Source organism: Trichoplax adhaerens, genomic scaffold (genome assembly GCF_000150275.1).
Source record: "Trichoplax adhaerens TRIADscaffold_11 genomic scaffold, whole genome shotgun sequence".
Classification (NCBI taxonomy): domain Eukaryota; kingdom Metazoa; phylum Placozoa; class Uniplacotomia; order Trichoplacea; family Trichoplacidae; genus Trichoplax; species Trichoplax adhaerens.
The window spans coordinates 2,222,300-2,243,830 of record NW_002060953.1 but is presented as its reverse complement, the minus strand read 5'-3'; the positions used below and the strand labels follow the sequence as shown (position 1 = coordinate 2,243,830).

General features: G+C 32.4%; 2 protein-coding genes across 2 annotated transcripts; one reads left to right on the top strand and one right to left on the bottom strand.

The window, feature by feature from the left end:
* Positions 1-6,384: 6,384 nt before the first annotated feature.
* On the top strand, positions 6,385-10,499 carry TRIADDRAFT_59631 (uncharacterized protein; the record flags this gene model as incomplete). The annotated part of the gene is made up of 3 exons (XM_002115648.1): positions 6,385-6,397; positions 8,642-8,706; positions 8,829-10,499. The coding sequence occupies 3 exons, from the start codon at positions 6,385-6,387 to the stop codon at positions 10,497-10,499; spliced, it is 1,749 nt and encodes a 582-aa protein (XP_002115684.1).
* A 4,923-nt stretch (positions 10,500-15,422) lies between these two features.
* On the bottom strand, positions 15,423-18,303 carry TRIADDRAFT_59630 (uncharacterized protein; the record flags this gene model as incomplete). Its single annotated transcript, XM_002115523.1, has 2 exons — positions 15,423-17,148; positions 17,603-18,303. 2 exons carry the CDS (start codon positions 18,301-18,303, stop codon positions 15,423-15,425), a joined length of 2,427 nt encoding a protein of 808 aa, XP_002115559.1.
* Between the last annotated feature and the right edge of the window lie 3,228 nt (positions 18,304-21,531).

Here is a 21,531-nt window from a genome sequence, read left to right as displayed (position 1 = left end):
AGTATATACTGTATATACTGTGTTGTACGATGATAAAGTTAACAATTTTTTTCTTATAAATTTACCATGATGATAAATAAAGATTGACAGTTTTGCTTTACTTGTACGCTACGATGACACCAGAAGTATTCACTATGTAATTGTAAGCTACAACGAAACATAATTACCCTTCGCAACAATAATAGAAATGCAATGTGACGGTAAGTTACAGCAATACATCAATTACCCTATATATCATTGATAGAAATGCGATGTGATTGTAAGCTACAATACATCAATTACCCTGTATTTCATTAACAAAAATACAATGTGTGAGATACAATGAGACATAATTACCCTGTAGCGTACAGTATATCGACTACAGAAATGCAATGTGGGTAATTACGTCATCAAGTTTTATTATCTCGAGTTTAAGCACAATGCACGCTATACATTACAACTGCACATACAGTACTACATCATTCTGCAGTCAATCTTTACTAGTTTGTGAATAATAGTAGTAAGGATTATTTATTTATTCTGCTTATGTAAGAAAAATGAGACAGAATTAGGAAATAATAATTTATTCACGCCTATGACATCTTGCGGTGCTAGCCAATACTGTACCGTACTTGAATGATATCGAAATTTTGGGCATAGGACGAATTGATTAGTTATAAGGACTGGACTGGAAACGATCGTTGCTATAGTGATGTCGGGATCGACTTTTTTGTTGGTCATTTTAACTCAACGGTGTCTAATACTGTATTGTCCATGCCACTATGGCAATGATAATCGTATGCTGTACACGATCGCGCTCCAACTTTGCTGCCACTCGGTAATATAGTTAGTATACAAGTATGGTGTTTAGTATGGCAGTAAAACTGACTCAATCAACAGTTGTCAGTGTACTAAGAGCAAGGTTTTCGGAATAAACTTACTGCATGGTGTATATTGAGCCTGTTACTCTGAGTAACAATCCCGAAATGAACATGAGTGTCAGCAATTCATTAGAACATAGAATCTATATGAATAGATTACGAACGTAGCATCGCCCGCTTACCGTAGTTTTCCATTTTTCTGGGCAATGATGATGTTACTTCACGAGAAGCCGATCGAAAATGACGGCGTTTTATCGATGTGGAGGTATTTGTAATGTCAGACGAAGTGAAGATTACAATAGTATGTACGGTAGGGTCAATAAACCATAAGCTTAACATTTGACACGTCCTGTAGGCATCAATTTTGCAATTTTACTCGTTAATTGTGACATTATTTTTACTTCGGCAATGATTGGCCATTATTGAGAAATATTGATAGCTACCTTCCAATCAGACTATATTTTTAATGTACGAATAGTTAGTTGATCTACGATTGCTACTACTTTAATAATTCCTTAACTGATTTAACGCACATTTTTCATTTTTCTACGTTATCTTCCAGTCTTCCGATTACCAAGACGTATAGTGGTCTATGAGTCTTGACTACAATCAAGCACTTATAAATGTAACTGTTGCCATAACGGAGTGCGAGTGCTAGTTTAGATAACGCAGAAGAGAAATAGAGATTCTCGCTATATCGAACGGATTCACAATGATGTTGATCCGATTGCACTTCATTGCTTATAATTAGCCGAATGGTTACAAAAGTTTATAATTTTATGATTATTATATATTTCTAATAGATCCGTCATTCGTTCTACTTCGTTCGCTACTACTTTTACTTTACTGTACGCATAAAACACCACAAAACGTGTCCTATACCATTTAGAGGTACATTAAGTTCGCGAAGCTTCACTCTAACAATACTCAAAAGTATAGCTCGTATTTTTCTGTAATGACAGCTTACTTCACTAAAACGTCACTTTAATTGGCTACTACATACGGTAAGCCATTTATAGCAGTCTGTTTCGCTTTAGAAAAATGCTGAGACTAGGTTATGACCGTATTGTAGCTGTGCTGATGTAAAGTTCACAAGTGCACTATATTGTAACTGTTAATTTTTAGCGATTTTTTTTTGAATACACCTCTCCTTTCTAGTTATTTAGCAAATTTGAAATAGTACTTTATCTTTTTATTATACTAAACAGATAATTTGGAAAATACATAAGAAGTAAGGAAACGCTTATCTTGAGATACGCCCTATCCCGTAGTTATCCAATTTCAGAGGAACGATGAAAACGCATTTCGAAGAGGTTGGCGTTTTGATGTAGGGATGAGTTTTGGATATTGTCAAGAGCGTATCTCAAAGTTTCGTTGCAAACTACAGTTAAATAAAGCATTTTCCATGCACGATTCCTTGTAATATATTGTTGTGCCAATTCACATCTTTTTGAGAAGATAATAAAAAGAGGAAGTTATTTTATCTCTATAGCGTGCATGAACTATGGAATATTTTGCAGATTTACATTCAAGATGGGTGAAATCGCTTATACCAGTTTTTAATAATTAACGCAAAACTAATGTCGCATAAAACTTCATCAATGGTAAAAGTGATTTCACCATGAAGAGCCATAGAAATACTTCGCACTGCACATACTGTACTGTACACTGTACAGTATAGTACTTTACGGTATAAATTCTCCTACTGTACTGTAGTGTACAGTCGAAAAGTCAAGTTAAAACTTCGAGAACATTCCATCAGATAGGCGGTCAAGGCCTCAAAACCAGGGTTAAAGGAAAACATTTTCCACTCTGTGGTCCGAGCATACAGACCGACCGACAGCGCTACGTTTTCATATATTTTTCTCGCTTAAAATTAAAAAAATCGATCTGAGCCTTTTTCTATTAGCTGTTAATTAATTTTAATGGATCCTTCGTGAATACACGGCGTAATAATTACAGGTGATCCTTAATTAATTAATTTTAGGGTTTGGACTCCCACCGACTTTGCTGGCGAAAACACCTGTAGTACTTAATCGAATAATATCATGCAGTATATCCGGTTCTGTAGCGACATTTTAACTTTAATCAATGATCAAATGTAAAACCTTGAACTCACAATAATTCGACTCACAAACTGCAAAAGCAAACTAGTCACAAAATAATGGTTATAAGAAATTTCGTGATACTGTTTTATCAGGCAGTATTTCAAGAAAGCGCCATTTACATTTAAAAACTAAAAGCTAAACAATTTTGACGTCAATTTTATATCAGTCCCATCCCCTTCAAATAAGAGATGAGTTGGATTAAATATTTGATCGAATTGATCTGGAGTTATTAAAATTAAGAAAATCATCAAGCGAAATGTCTTTGATACTATATTCTCAATGTTGATTCGGCTGGGCTTGCATGTCACACAACTACAGAAACAGCAACTATTCTATTATTTTACCAAACTGAGAAAAAAAACGTCGAGCGGTATCTTTAATACACTATACTATACGCGTATACGCGTATGCGTACATTATTAAAACCAAACATTTCTCTCGATGTATTGGATAATATCTCTAAAACAGCTCTTATAAGCCTCAATTATATTATACTCGTCCGAGCAAATTTGCCATAAGAACTAGCAGATATGTTCGGACAAATGCGCTAAAGAAATAAGCAAGATTTCTGGATATGTCATACGGAAATGACTAGGCTTACTGTAAGTTGATCCTATAGCACATGATATGAAGCTGGTATGAGAATAAAAGCCAATTTTGTACTTCTATATTACGAGCTAGCAGGAATTTCAGAATATCAATTTGGTAGTACTTATGAAGAAGTAACAAATAAATAGTATAAGTTTGGTCATCGACTTTTACCACACTATTGAAAATAAATTGATCCTAAACATTCCTCAATTCACGATGTAACAATTAGTGCGAATTACTTTCAACTTATTTCCATCCATCAAGCTTTACTTTTTAAAATACGGGAGAAAAGCTTGTTTCTGCACACTGACATGTTTTGTTGTCGATCTAAGATCAATAACATTGCCTATAATTTTCATCTTTAAAAATATTAACCGTAATACTAAGTTCTCGAGCAAATGTAGAGACAGCGTATTAGCAAAGTATAAAACTTTATTAAGACTTATAAGTGCGAACTAATAAAATATGACAGTAACGTTTATATATATAATCTATCATGAAATATTCTAGAATTTATTAGTACTTATTGTAATATTCATAGAATTAGTATTCTACAAGGTTCTACATGCATATGAAGTCACTCTATTAATACTATGGCATTAATTAAGAAGGGCAATAGAAAAGCACTGTACTGTACTTTACGGTATGTTTCATACTGTGTTGTACAATACTGTAGGGAAGTCAAGTTGAAACTTGGAAATATTCCATCGGATAGATTAGATTCTATTTATAGGCTAGCGATGATGTTAGTATGACGTCATCCTTTGAGATTCAGAACAGAGTTTACAGCATGCGGATACAGTACTGCGAAAGTTCTGCTCGAGTAAAAAATTTCTAGTGTTAGGCTGAGTTTTAAGAAAGCTGGGCGGTCTGATACACCGTGTTATGTAGTGTGCAGTACCGTACTTCTGAAGACCGACTCTTATGAAGTCACTCTATTAATACTATGGCATTAATTAAAAAGGGCAATAGAAATGCACTGAATAAGTATTCTAGAAGGTTCTAAATGCATATGCATGATGTTTGAGTACATGCGCATCTAAGACTCTTATGAAGTCACTCTATTAATACTATGGCATTAATTAAAAAGGGTAATAGAAATGCTCTGTACTGTACTTTACGGTATGTTTCATACTGTGTTGTACAATACTGTATGGATACTGTACAGTACTGCGAAAAGTTCTGCTAGAGTAAAAAATTTCTAGTGTTAGGCTGAGTTTTAAGATAGAGACCCTCCCTGAGGCACGTGATAATCTATTTTAAGCACTGTACTGACAGAATACAGTATTTCGGACTTTCAACTTTGACTCTCTACAGTACTGTGCTGTACTGTACTGTACAGTGCAATATGAAACATTCACCGTAAAGTAAAGCATTTCTGTGGTCCTTTGATAATGACGTTAGTTTTGCCAACATTGAACTTAAAAGCGACTTTAGCTTCGCGTTAATTAATTATATAATTATTATATCTTGACTGTAAACCTGTAAAATATTCCATCGACCTTGCATGCTGTAGAGATTAAAAAACTTCACTTTTATTATCTTAAAGAGATGTGAATTGCCATTATAGTATAACATACGGCTTAGACCCGGAAATCAAAAACGCGTCTTTTAACGAAATGACGCACAGTACAGTATATCGAGGTATAATTTAATTGTTACCGAATCCTTGAGAAAGGTTCTTGAAAAATATCTAAAATTCATACCCGCATCAAATCGCCTATCTGTGAGATAAGCGTTTTGCTCGTTTCTCTTAAATCGGACTACAGAAAGAAAAGGGCCTGTCACAAGATAAGCGTTTTCCTGCTCTGTATGTACTTTCTAAATTGTTTGTTTGCAGTTGATAAAGGACTATTTTAAGTTTGTTAAATAACTAGGAAAGAGACGTATACTCAAGAAATTCGCTAATAAGAAAATAAGTTACAATATACTCGTACTTATTGACTTTACAGTGGCACAGCTTCAATACGGTCGTAAGCTAGTCTCTGCAATTTTTTTTAAGCCAAACAGAATGCGATAAACGGCTTACCGTAAATATTAGCCAATTAAAGCGACGCTTTAGCGAAGCAGGCCGTCATTACAGAAAAATACAGGCTATACTTTTAAATGTCGTTAGAGTAAAGAGTCGTGAAATGAGAACTTACTGTACCTGTAAAAAGTCGTGGACACGTTGTGTCGTTTTATGCGCACAGTAAATTAAAAAGTAGAAGCGAACGTAGGAGGACGAATGATGGATCTAATAGTAATATATAACATCATAAAAATTATAAACTTTTGTAATCAATCGACTAATTTTAAACAACGAAGTGCAATCAGATCAGTGCTATTGTGAATCCGTTCAATTTAGCGAGAATCTCTCTTTTTCTCTTCTACGATAAATAAACTAGCACTCGCACTCCCCTATGGCAACAGTTACATTTAGAAGTTCTTGATTGTAGTCAAGACTTGAAGATAATTATACGTCTTGGCAATTTAAAGACTAGAAGATAACGTTGAAAACTGAAAAATGTGCATTAAATCATTTAAGGGATTATTAAAGTAGCAGTAACCGTAGATCAACTAACTATTTGTGCATTAAAAATTCAGTAGGATTGGAAAGTAGCTGTCAATATTTCTCAATAGCGGTCAATCATTGCCGAAGCAAAAGTAATTTCATTATTATGAGCGAAACTGATGTCTACAAGGCATGCTTACTGTTTTGGCATGCTGATCGTACCGTACATAGCATTGCAATCTTCATTCTATTTGACATTATTAATACCATTTGATACATCAAAAAAGCCTTCATTTGCATTTACCTTCCCGCAGATTAACATCAACGAAACATGGAGCAAAAAAGTAAGCGATATTACGTTCGTAATATATTCACACAAGTTCTGTGTTCTGATGAATTGCTGAAACTCACATTTATTTTAGGATTGTTAGCATGATGCCATTGACAACTGTTGATTGGGTCAGTTTTACTGCTAATTGTAAACTAAAACACAACGCTGTATATTACTGTACTGAGTACTCAAAAGATAATAACGATTATATAAGCAACGATATACCTTTCTGTACTGTATAAAACAACCTAGCAGCAAAGTTGGAGCGCAGTCGTATACAAACAACATACGATTATCACTACCATGGTGGCATGATCAGTACTAGACTTAGTTGAGTTAAAATGACCGATAAAAAAGTTGGCCCCCATAATATCACCATAGCAACGATTGTTTCCAGTCTAGTCTCTGCAAAGTAACTAGTCAATTCATCCTATTCTTAAAAAATTTCTATATCATTCTAGTACAGTATTATAGTAAGCTCTATACCAGTTTCAGCGATGTATAGTAGCAGTTTTTTCTAGCTGGAGTTGCCTATTGTACAATGCAGTGCACACTATACTAAAGATTCAAGACAATGAAAATTCACAACATAATTACCCACATTGCATTTCTTTTAATGATATGCAGGGTAATTGATGTATTGTTGTAGCTTAAAACCACATTGCATTTCTGTTAATGATATACAGGATAATTGATGTATTGTTGTAGCTTCGTGTACAGTGTACACTGTACAGTCATATTGCATTTCTGTTAATGATATACTGGGTAATTGATATATTGTTGTAGCTTATAGTCATATTGCATTTCTGTTAATGATATACCCGGTATCTATGTTTTCTTGTAGCTTACAATTACATCACATTTCTGTTATTGATATACAGTACAATTATGTTTTTTTATAGCTTACAATCATATAGGGAATACTTTTGATATAATCGTAATTTACAATTAAAGTAAAACTATCAATCTTTATTCATACCCTCATGGTAAACTTATAAGAGAAAATTGTTAACTCTGTCATCGTAAACGTACTGCACTGTTTATGTAACCGTGATTTGTATCACATGACTGATGATCTTACGATTTATAAATCTACTGTATAAAAGAGACAGTGTAATGTGCTGATTAAATAACTTCGAAAATTATTAGCACGGCCATGAAAAGAGTTTCCATAGTAATTTGTTGATATAGCTAAGTTGCTTTTTCACCTTAGTAATCTTTGTTTCATTTGTGTATTGGAATTGATTTCTATGCTAATTACTTTTTACATATTTTAATATATACGTATGTTTTCATTTCTAGTGTACTACGACCCCAATAATTAAAACGTTTTCATGCTAGCGATTACTAACGATGTATCCGTGGAATACTTGTAATTCTTGTAACATGGCTGATAGTATATTCTGCTTAATGAACTCCTCATAAACTCTATCAAATATATACAGTACCATGTTATAATCCATGATTTTTAGCAGGCGCAGTATTTATTAATTTGTCATATTGTACCGTCTATCATAAAATTATAAATTTAAAGTTATATTAAAAAATACGCTTATTTGCGGGTAAAGATGTAAATCTTACTTATTAAGATTTTTAATCTATAGTTCATTAGCTACAGTTATCTACAGCTTGGCGGTTTCCCTGACGACTTATCTATTGTAAGATTTAAACGATCGGAGATTTTTCAATTATATCATCTGATCTATACACGTCTATCTATAATTTAGCAATGGGATTATTACTTCTTTATCATTATGAAAAGCTGACTTAACACTATCAATATAATACAGTATATACGAAAATATGCATCACATTTACTTGTTATTCATATTGTTACAATCTGGGATTGGATTCCAAGCTGCACTCAATCTTACGAATGCAATACCATATTCTTCATAGTGAATTATCAATTTGCCTTTACAATATAATCACGTACGGTACTATAAGACTACAATGCAATAATTATATTATAAGAACTTTTACAGATGACATTCTAATTATGTACTTAGGCGCTCTATCTTATAGCTAATGTAACATATATCGCAGTTAATATTTACACTATCAACAACGGCAATGAAAGTCGAAATATTATGACTGAATTATTATTCTTAAACCATGCCATTTGCTTAAAACTAATCTCTATTTTAAATTAACCCTAACCCTAACTTTAAATTGTCTATATTTATAATACTAAGATAGAATGCTTTCGTTTTGAATTTCTTCGTCATCTAAAAACTACTTCAAATAATTATAATAGATAAATATACTGTACCCATTTTCCCCAAAAATAACAAAAAGAAATCTGGTCGAACACTAGGTAAGGTGACAATAATTTACGATACAATATAGCTTTACAGGCAAAATCAACTGTTGTCCTATTTAGCACCAACCTCAGTCATTTATTATCCAATCAATTAAATAATGATTGTTTAATTTGTAAAAAGGATGATAGCATATTAACTAAAGCACCTAATCGCATACGAAAGAGTATCGCTAATGATAGTAATATCTCTTACACAGCGGACGAACCTATGTTAGTTGAAAACGACCACCATCAAGCTATAAAAGATTTGCCGTCAATAGACGATAGCGGTATCAGTGCTGATTTTGCTGATGAACGCGATCGTTTGAATCTGACATGTGACAGAAATCGCGCAGAAAATCTTTCCAATGAAAATACCAATATAAGTATGGACTATAATTATGGTAGCCCTGCAAAAGATGATATTGCTTTTGAAGATACTACCCAAGAATATGACGATAGCATTTCAGATAGCAATAATACAATGGAACATTCTATCCAAGAAGGTTTCGTTGATAAAGCTAAGAAAATTTATAAACGCCGTTCTACTTCTGCTTGTAGCAGCACTAGTAGTAAGTCGGAATATCTGACTCCACCCAATAGCATCCATACGGAAGAAGTTACAGGTGATAATACTGCAAATAACGACTTCAATCTTGCAAATGACAGCAATTCCGAAGATGAAGAATGTAGAGAAAATATCTTCTCTAATCCTTCAATTAATCATTCATTACTTAGTAGTAAGTTCAAACAGATTTTAAACATGTTCCTGGACCAATTTTATCGTAAATTGGAAAAATATGTTAAAATCCTGATAAGAGAAGGAAACATGACAGATAACAAGATCTCAATATCAGAGCTTTTTAACACTTTATTTCAATGCGTAAGGAAGTGTAACCCGGAACGTTCGATAAATCTAGCGGATAATTTAATGCTTAAGTTTTATTCGCGTCGGAAAGCATCTAAAATTATTGACACATCAAAGAAGCTAATACCAAATAACCTCGAACATGATCAATTAGCTATTTTCTTTGCTGCTATTGCTATCGATATTTGCCGTTGTCGGCAGCAGCAAATATCAATAATCAAAGACTCCAAATGTTATTATTATATGAAGACTTTCGTACGAGATATTGTAGAAAGTATATTCAGATACCTCCATAAGCGTCAGGGACGCTTCGGCTTAATTAGCCGACTTAAAGATGCGATTTCGCGTAAAAAAGAGACTGATTATGCAGCACAAGCAAAACTGCTGATTGATCTTGAGCATGATGCAGATAATCCTGAAACATTCAAAAAATCATTAGAGTACTTCATGGAAGGGTTCTTTTGTCATAATCCTAACGTAAAGAAAATACGAAAATGGGTACATGGCCATGTCGTAGATATATGCCTTCCAGTGAAGAAGAATCATAGAAACGTCAACACTATCAATTTGCTTCATCGAGTTTATGTTAAGGACAACGAAAATGGGGCTTATTATTTTCCATCTTCAAAGGATTCTTCCGTCAGACGAATTGTGGGTAAAATTCTAGGAAGATTAATCGATTACCATCAAGATGAAACTACAAAGCTATGTGGCTACAGACTACCGAGCCTGATATTTTCTAACGAGATTACTAGAGGCCAAGGTTCGTACAGTAAGGTGGATCCTCCAGCTTTTGAAACTCAGGATTGCTTTCAGTTGGATGAAACCTTGTGTAGAATTGATAGCATTGATAAAATACTAGATTTTGCCAAAAAATTTGTACGTAATGATATGGACAGAAATCTTCGAGATCGATACAATGATTTATTCAATTTTACCATCTGAAAACATGGCTGTGTCACGGTTTTGCGTTGTCATTAAGATAGTTTGATAAGTACAGTAGTAGCTGAATGCTTTTATTTCACATACTATTGCATTAGTACCTACTTATTTCTCAACGATTATAGGTTAATTTCAATAGGTCCGTATAAGATTCTTACAGTACTTTTTACCTCAAGATTTCTTCATGTAAAACGAATACCTCTAAGGTAGTAATTTCTGTAGGGTACTGATTTTTAAAATAATATTCGTGATATCGCTAAGGGTGGCCACTAGGCCTTTCAATTTTGATTTGATGTAATACTCTGATGAAAATTGAATAAACATCTAATCTTTATAGAGTTTTCTACACAGCCATTATGATTGTTACATTTTCTTATAACGGTTTTTATCGACAGAGCAAGCTTTGCTTGCATACGCTAGCGATACTTAGACATATTATAATGATCGGTATAGAATTGACTATAGTACTAAGGACATTGTACCGCACTGTCGATATCTTACAGTACCTGCTAATCTTAGCTTGGTATGCCCATCACCGTACATTAGTTATCATAGTGTGCTTTGTACCATTAACTAACCTTAATGTAGCATTTCAAAGCATTTCATCCGTGAATGCATTATTAAAAAGTAGTATTCTAGAAGCATAGCTGTGATTATAGTAGTACCTGGTTATTACCGGGATATATATAATGTCGAATGGTAATACTATCTGTTAATTATTAACAAATGGGCACACTATCGTAAACCGTCAGCAAAGCGACGTGAGTTTGTACTAGCAATCCTAACTTCTATTACGTGAATGTATGATCTATTACTTGTAATGCGTTAATAAAGTAGTTGTAAACTGAAGGAAAAAGACAGTTTATAGTACCGCACTGTCAATACTGATTCGGCTGCGCTTGCATGTTACATGGCTACAGAAACAGCAACTATTCTATTTTAATTATTTTACCAAACTGAGAAAAAATGCCGAGCAATACCTTGCATATATACTATGCTTTGCACACTACGTATTACGTGTATATACGTACGCTAAATCTAAATATTACTCTCGACATATCCAAAAACGTCCTTGAATGATCAAACGGCTCTTATAAGCCTCCATTATACTTGTCCAAGCAAACTTGCCATAAGAACTGGTAGATATGTTTGGAAAAATATATGGAAGATATAAGCGGGATTTCTGGATATGTCATAGGGAAATGACGCTGACATGTTTTGTTGTAGATCTTAGGTCAATATCATTACTTATAATTTTCAACTTCAAAAATCTTGACTAAGTAGACTGATTAGCCATTAAGATTTATCCGATTTATAGAATTTTTGCATAAGTCGCCATTCGTCATTCAATATTGCAATGTTCTGTACAGTATTTTACTTCACTGGACTAAGCATTATTTTCTGTTTGATCACGGTGTGATTGTTTGCTAGCGCCAGCTAGATAGGTAGTTTCTGATTCTTTCCTACTCGGTGAAGCTTCCGTTTTCGCTGTTAAAACTAAAGGTATATTTCATGATTGTATATTTGATTGATTGGCGCAAATTATCGCAATATGGTAAAGTTTTCTAGTCTTGAATCGACCTTATAGCACCTTCCATAAATGTATGAGAAGTGAGAAATAAGTAAAACAGACAGAGTTGAGCTAAATTTAGATTTTGACCAGCTTCCTTAGGATACAAGTGCAATCCTAACAGAAGAATAAGGGGAACAGCAATCATACATAAAATACTGGCATCTTGAAATTGCAATAAGATTACCTCAGTATAAAAATATTAGGGACGGATTAATTTAAATTGTTATAGATATATAGAATAAAGTTGTTATACATTATTTTATGCAGATAATTAACTAATGAGTGGTTTTACGCTGTGCTCACATAACAACGCCATAGTAATAATGACAGTTGATAATTATAATAGATGCTGCCCAAATGCAAAACTTCAAGTACAAGTATTTACGGTACTGTATCTTAGCGGCTCATAAATTATTTAATATCGTAAAAATATCTGACTAATCTAAGGAAGCTTTTCGCCATATGCATGGAACACGACCAGCTTTAATTTTAAAAGTCACAGCTAATGACTAAACCACCTTCTATTATTTAGAACAGATCTATAACTTTATTCACAACGAATTATAAAAATCAGTTTCAATGAATTGCTTTCGTCAACTTTTTATTAGCTACCAATAAGGAAATACGACTTTGGCTTATTTTACTAGGTGTGATGGAGGGTTCGATATCTCAGAGGATTGAGATTTAGTCGCCATTTACAATTATTAAAACAAAGGGTTTATAAAAGTTATGCTTTATTGTAGGTTAGTAATGTGAAGTACAGTGAGGTAGTTACGGTAGAGCAGCGTGCAAGCTGTCGTGAGTAACGAGTAGAAGTATTGGACTGTGAGAGACTAACTAGAAGACTAACTGAGAGGCTAATGAACTCTGAGGTAGAAATCGCCAGTATTTATAGTTTTAAAGATAGAGCACATGCAGAGAATAGGATTGTGGAATTAGATACAACATATACCATAACAGGTTACAAAATAGCAGATGATTGTAGAAAACAGCGAGTACCGTAATAACTAAAAACAGTAGTCTATATATGAATGTAGAGTAAGCGGACTGTAGGTCTGTCTAAATATAAGAGCAATACAACATGTCTATATTTAAGAGTAAAATATAGTTACAGTATATTCTAAATACACTACACTAGGCCTCAGGCTCTTTTGCTTTGATGGATAGAGGAAGAAAAGGAATCCTATCCAGTTATAAATCCAGTTATCATTATATCCATTATATCCAGTTATAAAATTATAAATTAACTTTTAAACCTAAAGATTTAGTCATAGCAATAACAGTCTAACTACTTAACAATCAACACTACCTCTGCCATTTGCCATCTTATTTTCTATTTTCTCAACTAAAGCCTACTCTTATAACTTTTTTCAAAAATTAAAATTAATTGAAATTATATGGAAAATAAATCCGACCGGATCTGGAATCCGAATCCCCAAAATTCGAATTTTGTAAAGATCGCAGCAATCGCTTATCAAAACATTTTATATGACAACTATGACTACTATTTTAACTTTAGCATTAACGGTTGATGTTTTAGCGAGAAGTTGTACGGTAACTGTACGATTATAGCCAACATTACATTACTTTACTGTCACGTTATAAATCCCTTTCTCTATGGATAGGGTTTTGTTGCTAAGTCATATTTATCTACAATCTTAGTATACTATGAAACGCCCTTTCTTTAGATTAGGTGATTGCTCTTAAGTTATTCCTATAGTAATCTATATAATAGTTAGTAAATCAATGAAGAAGAAAAGATGGCGACATATAGATTTGGCAGGGTAAAACTAAAAGATACTATGACTTTCTAGGTATTTTGTATATTAAATTAAAATAGTTACATACTAAAAGCTATGAAGGACTTTGCTTTTAGTCCTTTAATACAGTAGCTAGTTTCCTAGCAGGATGATATAAAACATTATTATATAAAATCGATGATTTAATAAAGTGACTACAAACTCGATTATAATACTATTTATATGACTACTGTAGATGTACACTGAGTATATCGGCGCGACATTAATGCTAGTTTATTGTAATAGTACACGTATTTTATCGTCATTAGATAAGCGACTAGTTCTAAACAAGTTTTACTCTATCGTAGGCCCCGATAATTACCACTGCGTTATGTAGAATATATCTCTGTGTAATCGTGTACAAAGGGCAGTATTTGTTGCCAACGTTTCGTGTCGCAGTGCCATCGCAATAAACAGAATCGTTAACTACAAAAGACAAACGCAGTCTTTTTACTAAACTCGTCAGCATTACAACTACATTTCATAATTATTTATATTTTCGAAGAATAATTGCAATCATAGGTCTTTCTACGCCTTAGAATAATTATTGTTAACCTATTTGGACTATACTTAATTGACTAATGGATTGCACATGATCCGCCTTGCATTATGATGCATAAAAGATCGGGGACTGTAATTCTAATGTGCAGATTTAAATTAATAGTAAAAAGCTGTACTTATATTCTTTATATAAGAAATTAGATACTATTAGCTATTTCAGTAATATTTATTTTATCTATTAAATTTATTCCGTGATGAAACAATCTTAAAAGAATTAATACAATATATACTGCGATCACTAAAATATTATCAACGCATTCTCATGTAATGCTGTGTACATCATCTACAAGTAACAAGTATGAGCGTAGGCTATTTATTTATTGATTTTTACCGGTAAGGAGTTCCTCTTTACCTGGATAGTTAACGTAGCATATAGTGAGGTTTATTTTAACCAAAGAGCATTATTTTCTTTTCTAATTTAAGTGAAAATAAAGAAGTACTATTTCGAAAGAGAATAGAAGTTGTCTCACATACCGGGCTCATAAATAAAATGAGCTATCGATAGAACAGTATTTTACTATCTTAATAGCATGTAATTTATCTAACTTTATTTACTAATTAAGTTGCAGTAAACTCGAGTCGAAAATTACTAATCGTTTGATATGAATCAGATAGAGTTATTAGATAAATCTTTCTTCATCAATGCTCTAATTCTGAACTACTCCAAGGATTAATGGCGCTACATTTATATTTGACTATTATTTTCAGTTTAGAGTGATTAAGAAAACTTATATTTCGTTATTCACAATAATTGATTAAAATCAGTTTCAATTCATTTCCCTTCTTGAAATTTTTATTTGCTAATAAGAAGAAAGTATGAGTTTGTCTTCCCTGCATTCAGATAATTTTTACTTGGATCGTACATTAATATCATTGCTTGTTATCTTTATTTAGAGATGTATTAATCAACTAATAAGATATATTATATATCCTTAAGGTTTACTAGATTTATTGTATCACTTTAGTATAAAGTAGTCTATTTAATGATATAAACTAAGCATTATTTGCGGCTTGATCGTCATGACATTGTTTGTTCCGGCTTGTTGGGGTGGTAGTTTCTAATGCTTTCTTACTAGATAAAGACTCCACTTTCTCAGCTAAGTGAAAGATATATTTTATGATTTCGTGTTCAATTTGTTGGCACATGTCATCTGAATGTAGCAAGGTTTTACCGTCTTGAATCGATGCTTTAGCACCTTGCATAAATGTATGAGAAGTTAGTAAAACAGACAGAGTTGAGCTTAGACTAGGATTTTGGCCAGCTTCCTTATGATACAAGTACAGGCCTAATAGATGAATGAGGGAAATAGCAATCATATGTAAATGCTGTATAATAAACTGCAATAGGTGATGATACTCTCCACCAAAAAGTTTTTCGATGTCATGATAGCTGTCCTTTGTGATAGCCATAATACCTCCGCCATACCCTGCAAAGACTTTCGTTAATAACGAATGGGTGATAATTTCTTGTGTGGAAGTCTCCATACGATCAAAGATTGAATCAAGTTTGATAATTTTGTCATTACTGTTAGCAGTCGCCTCTTCTCCGCTGATTACAGCAATAAAATGTAAACCATATTTACAATCTGATTCTGTCTTATTCTTTTGCTCTATTTTTTGATCATCGATGTAAAGGAATGGATAAATACAGAGCTTGGAAATCTGAACTAGGTCGCTGTTATCTAAATTTTCTGGCTTCTCTCTATTTTCGCTATAAAGCTTTTCTAAGTAAGGTTTTATTGTGTTGTCTATCTCTGATTGCTCTATCTCGATAAATTTATCAAGATCTTTTTGCTTAAGTGATTTCGCTTGTTTAAACTGTAAAGTTAAGCATCTATAGAAGTTGTCTTTCTTGAGTAGCTCCTGAAGGTGTTGATAACATTTTTTGATTAGATTATACTTCAACACAGATGCTTTATACGCTTTCTTCGCTTCTTTACGTAGAATTAACAAAAATGGTATAAAAGGTGCTAATAGGGACAAGAAATAACTTCCTTGCGACGCTAAGATTGTTCCAACAGTCAACGAAAAACGTACTGCAAATTGTAGAAATGGAGCCAAGAAAATTAAATTTATAAATAGAAAGATAATAAAACGGTGTCCAGCTTTGGAAACAGCTTGCTTCAGGACATCATTCTTATAAGTGGAAGTAATAACTTCAGAAAACTTTTGCCTTAATGATAGAATATAAGTAAAAGGAGTAAAATTGGCTAGGAGATGCGCTAATGGCACTAGTATTAATCTTGGTATCCAAGCTAAGAGATCTAGCATTTTCTGGCTTAACTGTAATTGTCCAGATATAAATTTCCAAAGCATATGCTCTTTTGCTTCGATATATTTCTTAACATTAAGATTTCTTTTTGAAGAAAAGACTGAATTAAATGAGGCCATAAGGAAACTTAATGTTTTATATTTTATACGTCCTACCAATAACATCATGAGCACATAGTAGCCGGCTACAAAGGCAACAGTAATGATAATGAATGTAATGTAATTTTCTCGAAAGTCCTTGTCAAACTCTTGAATAGAAAGATCATAGCAGAGATATTGCAATAAAGCCGCAGGAAAGGAAAACATGACAATTATAAAAGGTATAAGATAGATTATTCCTGGATGGCTTTCAAGTAATTGTTTAATGTTGTTCTTAATTTCCTGAATAAAGATTTTTGTTGCTTGACGAATAGTCAGTAAGATTAACGAAGATTTTTTCACTTTTGACCTAGAACCAAAAATAAAATGATCATTACTCTATTCAATCATCAATTAATTAAACTAATTGCACAATCTTATTCTTATAAATTTACATGATTGTCAGTATTACTGAATTTTCACTATTAAATTTTATTGCGTCATTTTAATTTTTTGTAAATTTATTGAGATATGTGTATTTCTGGATTTTCTGTTGAAAGACCGTGGAATGCACATTTCGTGCACTTAGTACTAGAAATTATCTGAAAATAAGACTGCTAATTGATCTTATAAGAAGCATAATTATGCAAATAAGCTAGTTCAAATTGTGATTTTAATTCTCAGAGCCTTGGCTAACAGTTAACATTTCTAGATTTCTGATATAGAATTTGGGATATTCGTATTTAGTGTTAAATTCGAAAGTGCCGAGAGCAATCTTGCATATGCAAGCCCAGTAACAAAAGTTGATTAATATTAATATTTACTTGGGATCTATTCGAAAGTCTAAATCATCGTGAATTTCCAGAATCAACTTTCGAATCAAATGGAAAGCTGATGCAAAACTTAAGATAAAGGTCAGCCAAGTATAAGCCTTGGTTGTCGAATGTTGTCCTATCCGTGGAATCAATGTACACATCAATTGGTCGCTGTCGGTGGAAGCTTTGCAGCATCGGCAATTTCCAGTAATAGCTTGATGACCTCTTCGTGAAACTGGGCAAGAGCATACATAAGATTCCTTATCGTGCATATCAGCAAGCTTGAGCAAGGATCTAGTTATAGCTTGGCCTTTGCAATTATCTGGGAGAGTATGGCAGCAGCTATGAGAAGGAATGCTGATGTTAATATGGAATGTACCATGGAATAATAGTAATAAGCCACCAGACATAATAACCGCTTCTGCTGATGTTACAGAAGGTACGAGATTAGCAAAGCCTGATTTTGCCCAATAATATGTCACATTATCATTCCAGGAAATATCATGAGGTATTTCGAAATGGACGACAATGTATCCATTAAGACGTATTTGATCGGAAAATTGCTGCATTTCTGAAATTTGCCAATCCAAAGTACAGTTATCTGTATCAGATTTATCACAGTCTTCGGCTGCATGAAAGCTTGAAGCTTGAATAACTAGGATATGCAAAATAACTGCAGCCCAAAATAGAGATTTAAACTTATGATCCATCTGTTGATCTTGATTGTAAAGTATCTAATCTATTAAATCAGAAGGCTAATTATTCATTAAAACAAGGTTCATCAAATTAGCTTTTACGCTCATTTAGCGATAGCACTTTAGTACTTCACTTACGGCAATACTGTTTCTGACTAAAAAAGTTTTCTATGAAACTTAACCAAAAATGTATGCGAATACAATATCTGTTTTGATTAGCTTGTAGCCTAGTTTGTATGATTTTCTTCGTTTGATTTCTACCAGATGAGCAGTTGATTTTTATCCCTATGCATTTATTGTAGGTTCAATACATGCCGGCATCTTATCTTCTTAGGATCTAATTAACGGATTTTCTTTACTAGAATAAAATAATTAAACTTGGTATAGTTACTGTATCGAATTTAAAATAATTTAAAATAGAGTAATTCCTGTAAAATTGATATTCTTTTTTTACTGTCATTTTCAGCGTAAGAAATTCTTTTTGCGGCGGTACAGTAAAAAATCTTAAACGACTAGATAGCATGCTCAATTTCATAACATTAGTTTTATAATAACATACGTAGATTTAGCTAAATTCAGCAAACAATCAAGACTTCTTTACCGAACAGGACAGCGATTTTGTTTTCTTGATTGAGATGCTGAAAGATTGAAATATGTTGATTACTTTGCAGGAAATTATAGCACTAAGGCTATCTTACCGTAACTATTGACAGTAGAAACTTTCGGGTGCATTTGCAATATCATTAAATAAGAATTACTAATAATAGGTAAAATATGTTACAATATTGATCTATTGACATTTTTGGTATTTTTAATGATTTTTTTTATAGTGGTGATACAGCACTTGCCCTTGATAGCATATTTTGCCTTGTTAATCATATATTTAAGAAATTATTTAAAGTATTTCAGTATCGTTCACTTCTATAAGATTATATTAGAAATAAAATATCATTTTGCAATAATGCAGCTGATTATATGTAATGATAAAAGTTATCGTACTTTACTAATGCCTATATGCCCTACAGTATAAGTATGTAAGTCAGGTATTTTGTCAATGGTATTTCGACTTAATATTCTCGAGTAAAATTCGACAAAGTACTTAATTGTAGGAGACAATTAATATATTTATTAAATTACTTAATCGATCAACCGTACATTATTCAGCCGCTATGTTTTAGAAGAAGACAGTAACTTGAATACCGTCTATCTAAAGCACATCACCTGGATTCAGCCACTATTAAACATCAAGAAAATATTAGGAATAATAGAACGGGCTAAGACACAGCGCTTAGCTTCAGTCGCCATCAAAAATCGTTAGTGTACGCGTTAAAGAGAACTTACGAGCTGGATGTCTATTTCCTAGTTCATTCTTCACAAAAGAGTAAATCAAAATCAAAAAAATTTAACTACTATTTCTCCTTATATTTTCTGATTGAATTTCGCGTAATGTACATTAGAGGTATGGCTATTCAATCGCAATTTAAGTTTCATCCTAATAAACTAAGAAACTGTGCAAGTACCGAAAGAAAGTTCAATAATCATCAGCTACTCCTAATTCCCATATTAAATTAGTAAAGCAATATGATCATTATAGTTTAGAGGATTTTCCCTTACAAATCCATCTACAGTGTATGGTACTAAATATTAATGTTTATTAATATTGATCGCTGAGATAATTCTAGCAAAATACGAGCGCATCTATTATTACAGACTATATTTTATTTCTAAAATAAAAAATTTCAAAAATAAGTCAATCTCTAAAGGAAAATATTTGATCTGCCTAGCTAAACTGAAACTAAATCCATATATCTGTTCCAAAATACTGTCTTCAAATACTTCATGAAGAGTCGTTTTATACTCTTTATTTCATATGTTGTGATTAGCATTTATTAAATTCTTGCTAAAAATTTTATGACCTTAGCAAAGTGAATAAGCATTAAAATTTCATCGAAATTGAAATTGCATGAAAATAAATGAACAAATTGCTCGTTTTTTTTATAATTAATGTTTTAATGATTATAGTTTTGATAAATTTTAACTTTTACGATGAATAAGAAAATTGGTTAAAAATTGGAAATCAGTAAAATCTTTGAAGGTCATTGCTATTATTTGATTAAGTTACAGAGAGAGCTGAAAAAGTTAAGCAATGCTACGTAATATTTAATTTAATCAGAAGTAAAGTTTATTGAGTGATAAGCAGCAGTGTAATATATGAAGACTATATGTATTATGCATACGTGCACTTTAAGAAAGTGTGTGCAACAATAATTGCCTTGAAATTGCCATCTACGGTTCTGCAACTAATGCTAAATTTATGTTAAGGTCAATTTGATGTCTACTAGCTTTCTCTATTAATGCAAGAATGTACAAATAATTTAATTTTGAGATTACATAATCTCTAAGATTGCTACGAAAATTTAATACTTTAGTAATCTAAGAGTTCTAGGTAGCATGAATGTACGCTATATAACTGCAATACGTATTCGATTTATCTTAATATCGTCAAATTTTATTTATAGTAGATAATTACACATACACATATATCGTAATAAGGCGATGACTGTTCTTGTCAAATTGAGAAATGATATTAATCTATTAAATATCAAGTGCAACCCAATATTGGATTGAACCGTGAAATTAACTTTGATTTGGTTGTAATATCTATTGCAATATAATTTTTAAAGAGTTATAGCTCTTAAAATTATTATTTGAATGTACAATTAGTCGACAATTTGAGCAGAAATTTTTACATTACAGAAGAAGAGTTATAAAATAGAAAAAAATACGAAGTCGAATTGGTGCAAAATTTAAATCTAGATATAAATTAATAAACGCAGCCGAAACAGTTGATTTTGTGGGAGACTAAGATATAATATAGCTTATCGTACACTATCTAATCATTCTTCAAAACTTGATACAGATTTAGCATCACTGCTTTCATACATTTCACTTTAGTCCTGCTTACTCGAAATCAAATCAATAAATGCAGCCGAAATTGTTGATCTTGTAGAAGACTAACAAGGTATAACATATTATATCATACACTATCTAAACTTTCCTCAAAGCTAACTAGAGATTTAATATTGAATCATTGCTTTCATAAACTTCATTTTAGTTCTGTTAAATTGAAATCAAATCCGACCTAGGCCAGAGTAGACAATACAGTTTAATAGTACATTACAAGGTTATAAAAAAAACAAAACTATAGCTGTAGCATTAATAGCTTTGATGGTTCTTTTATAG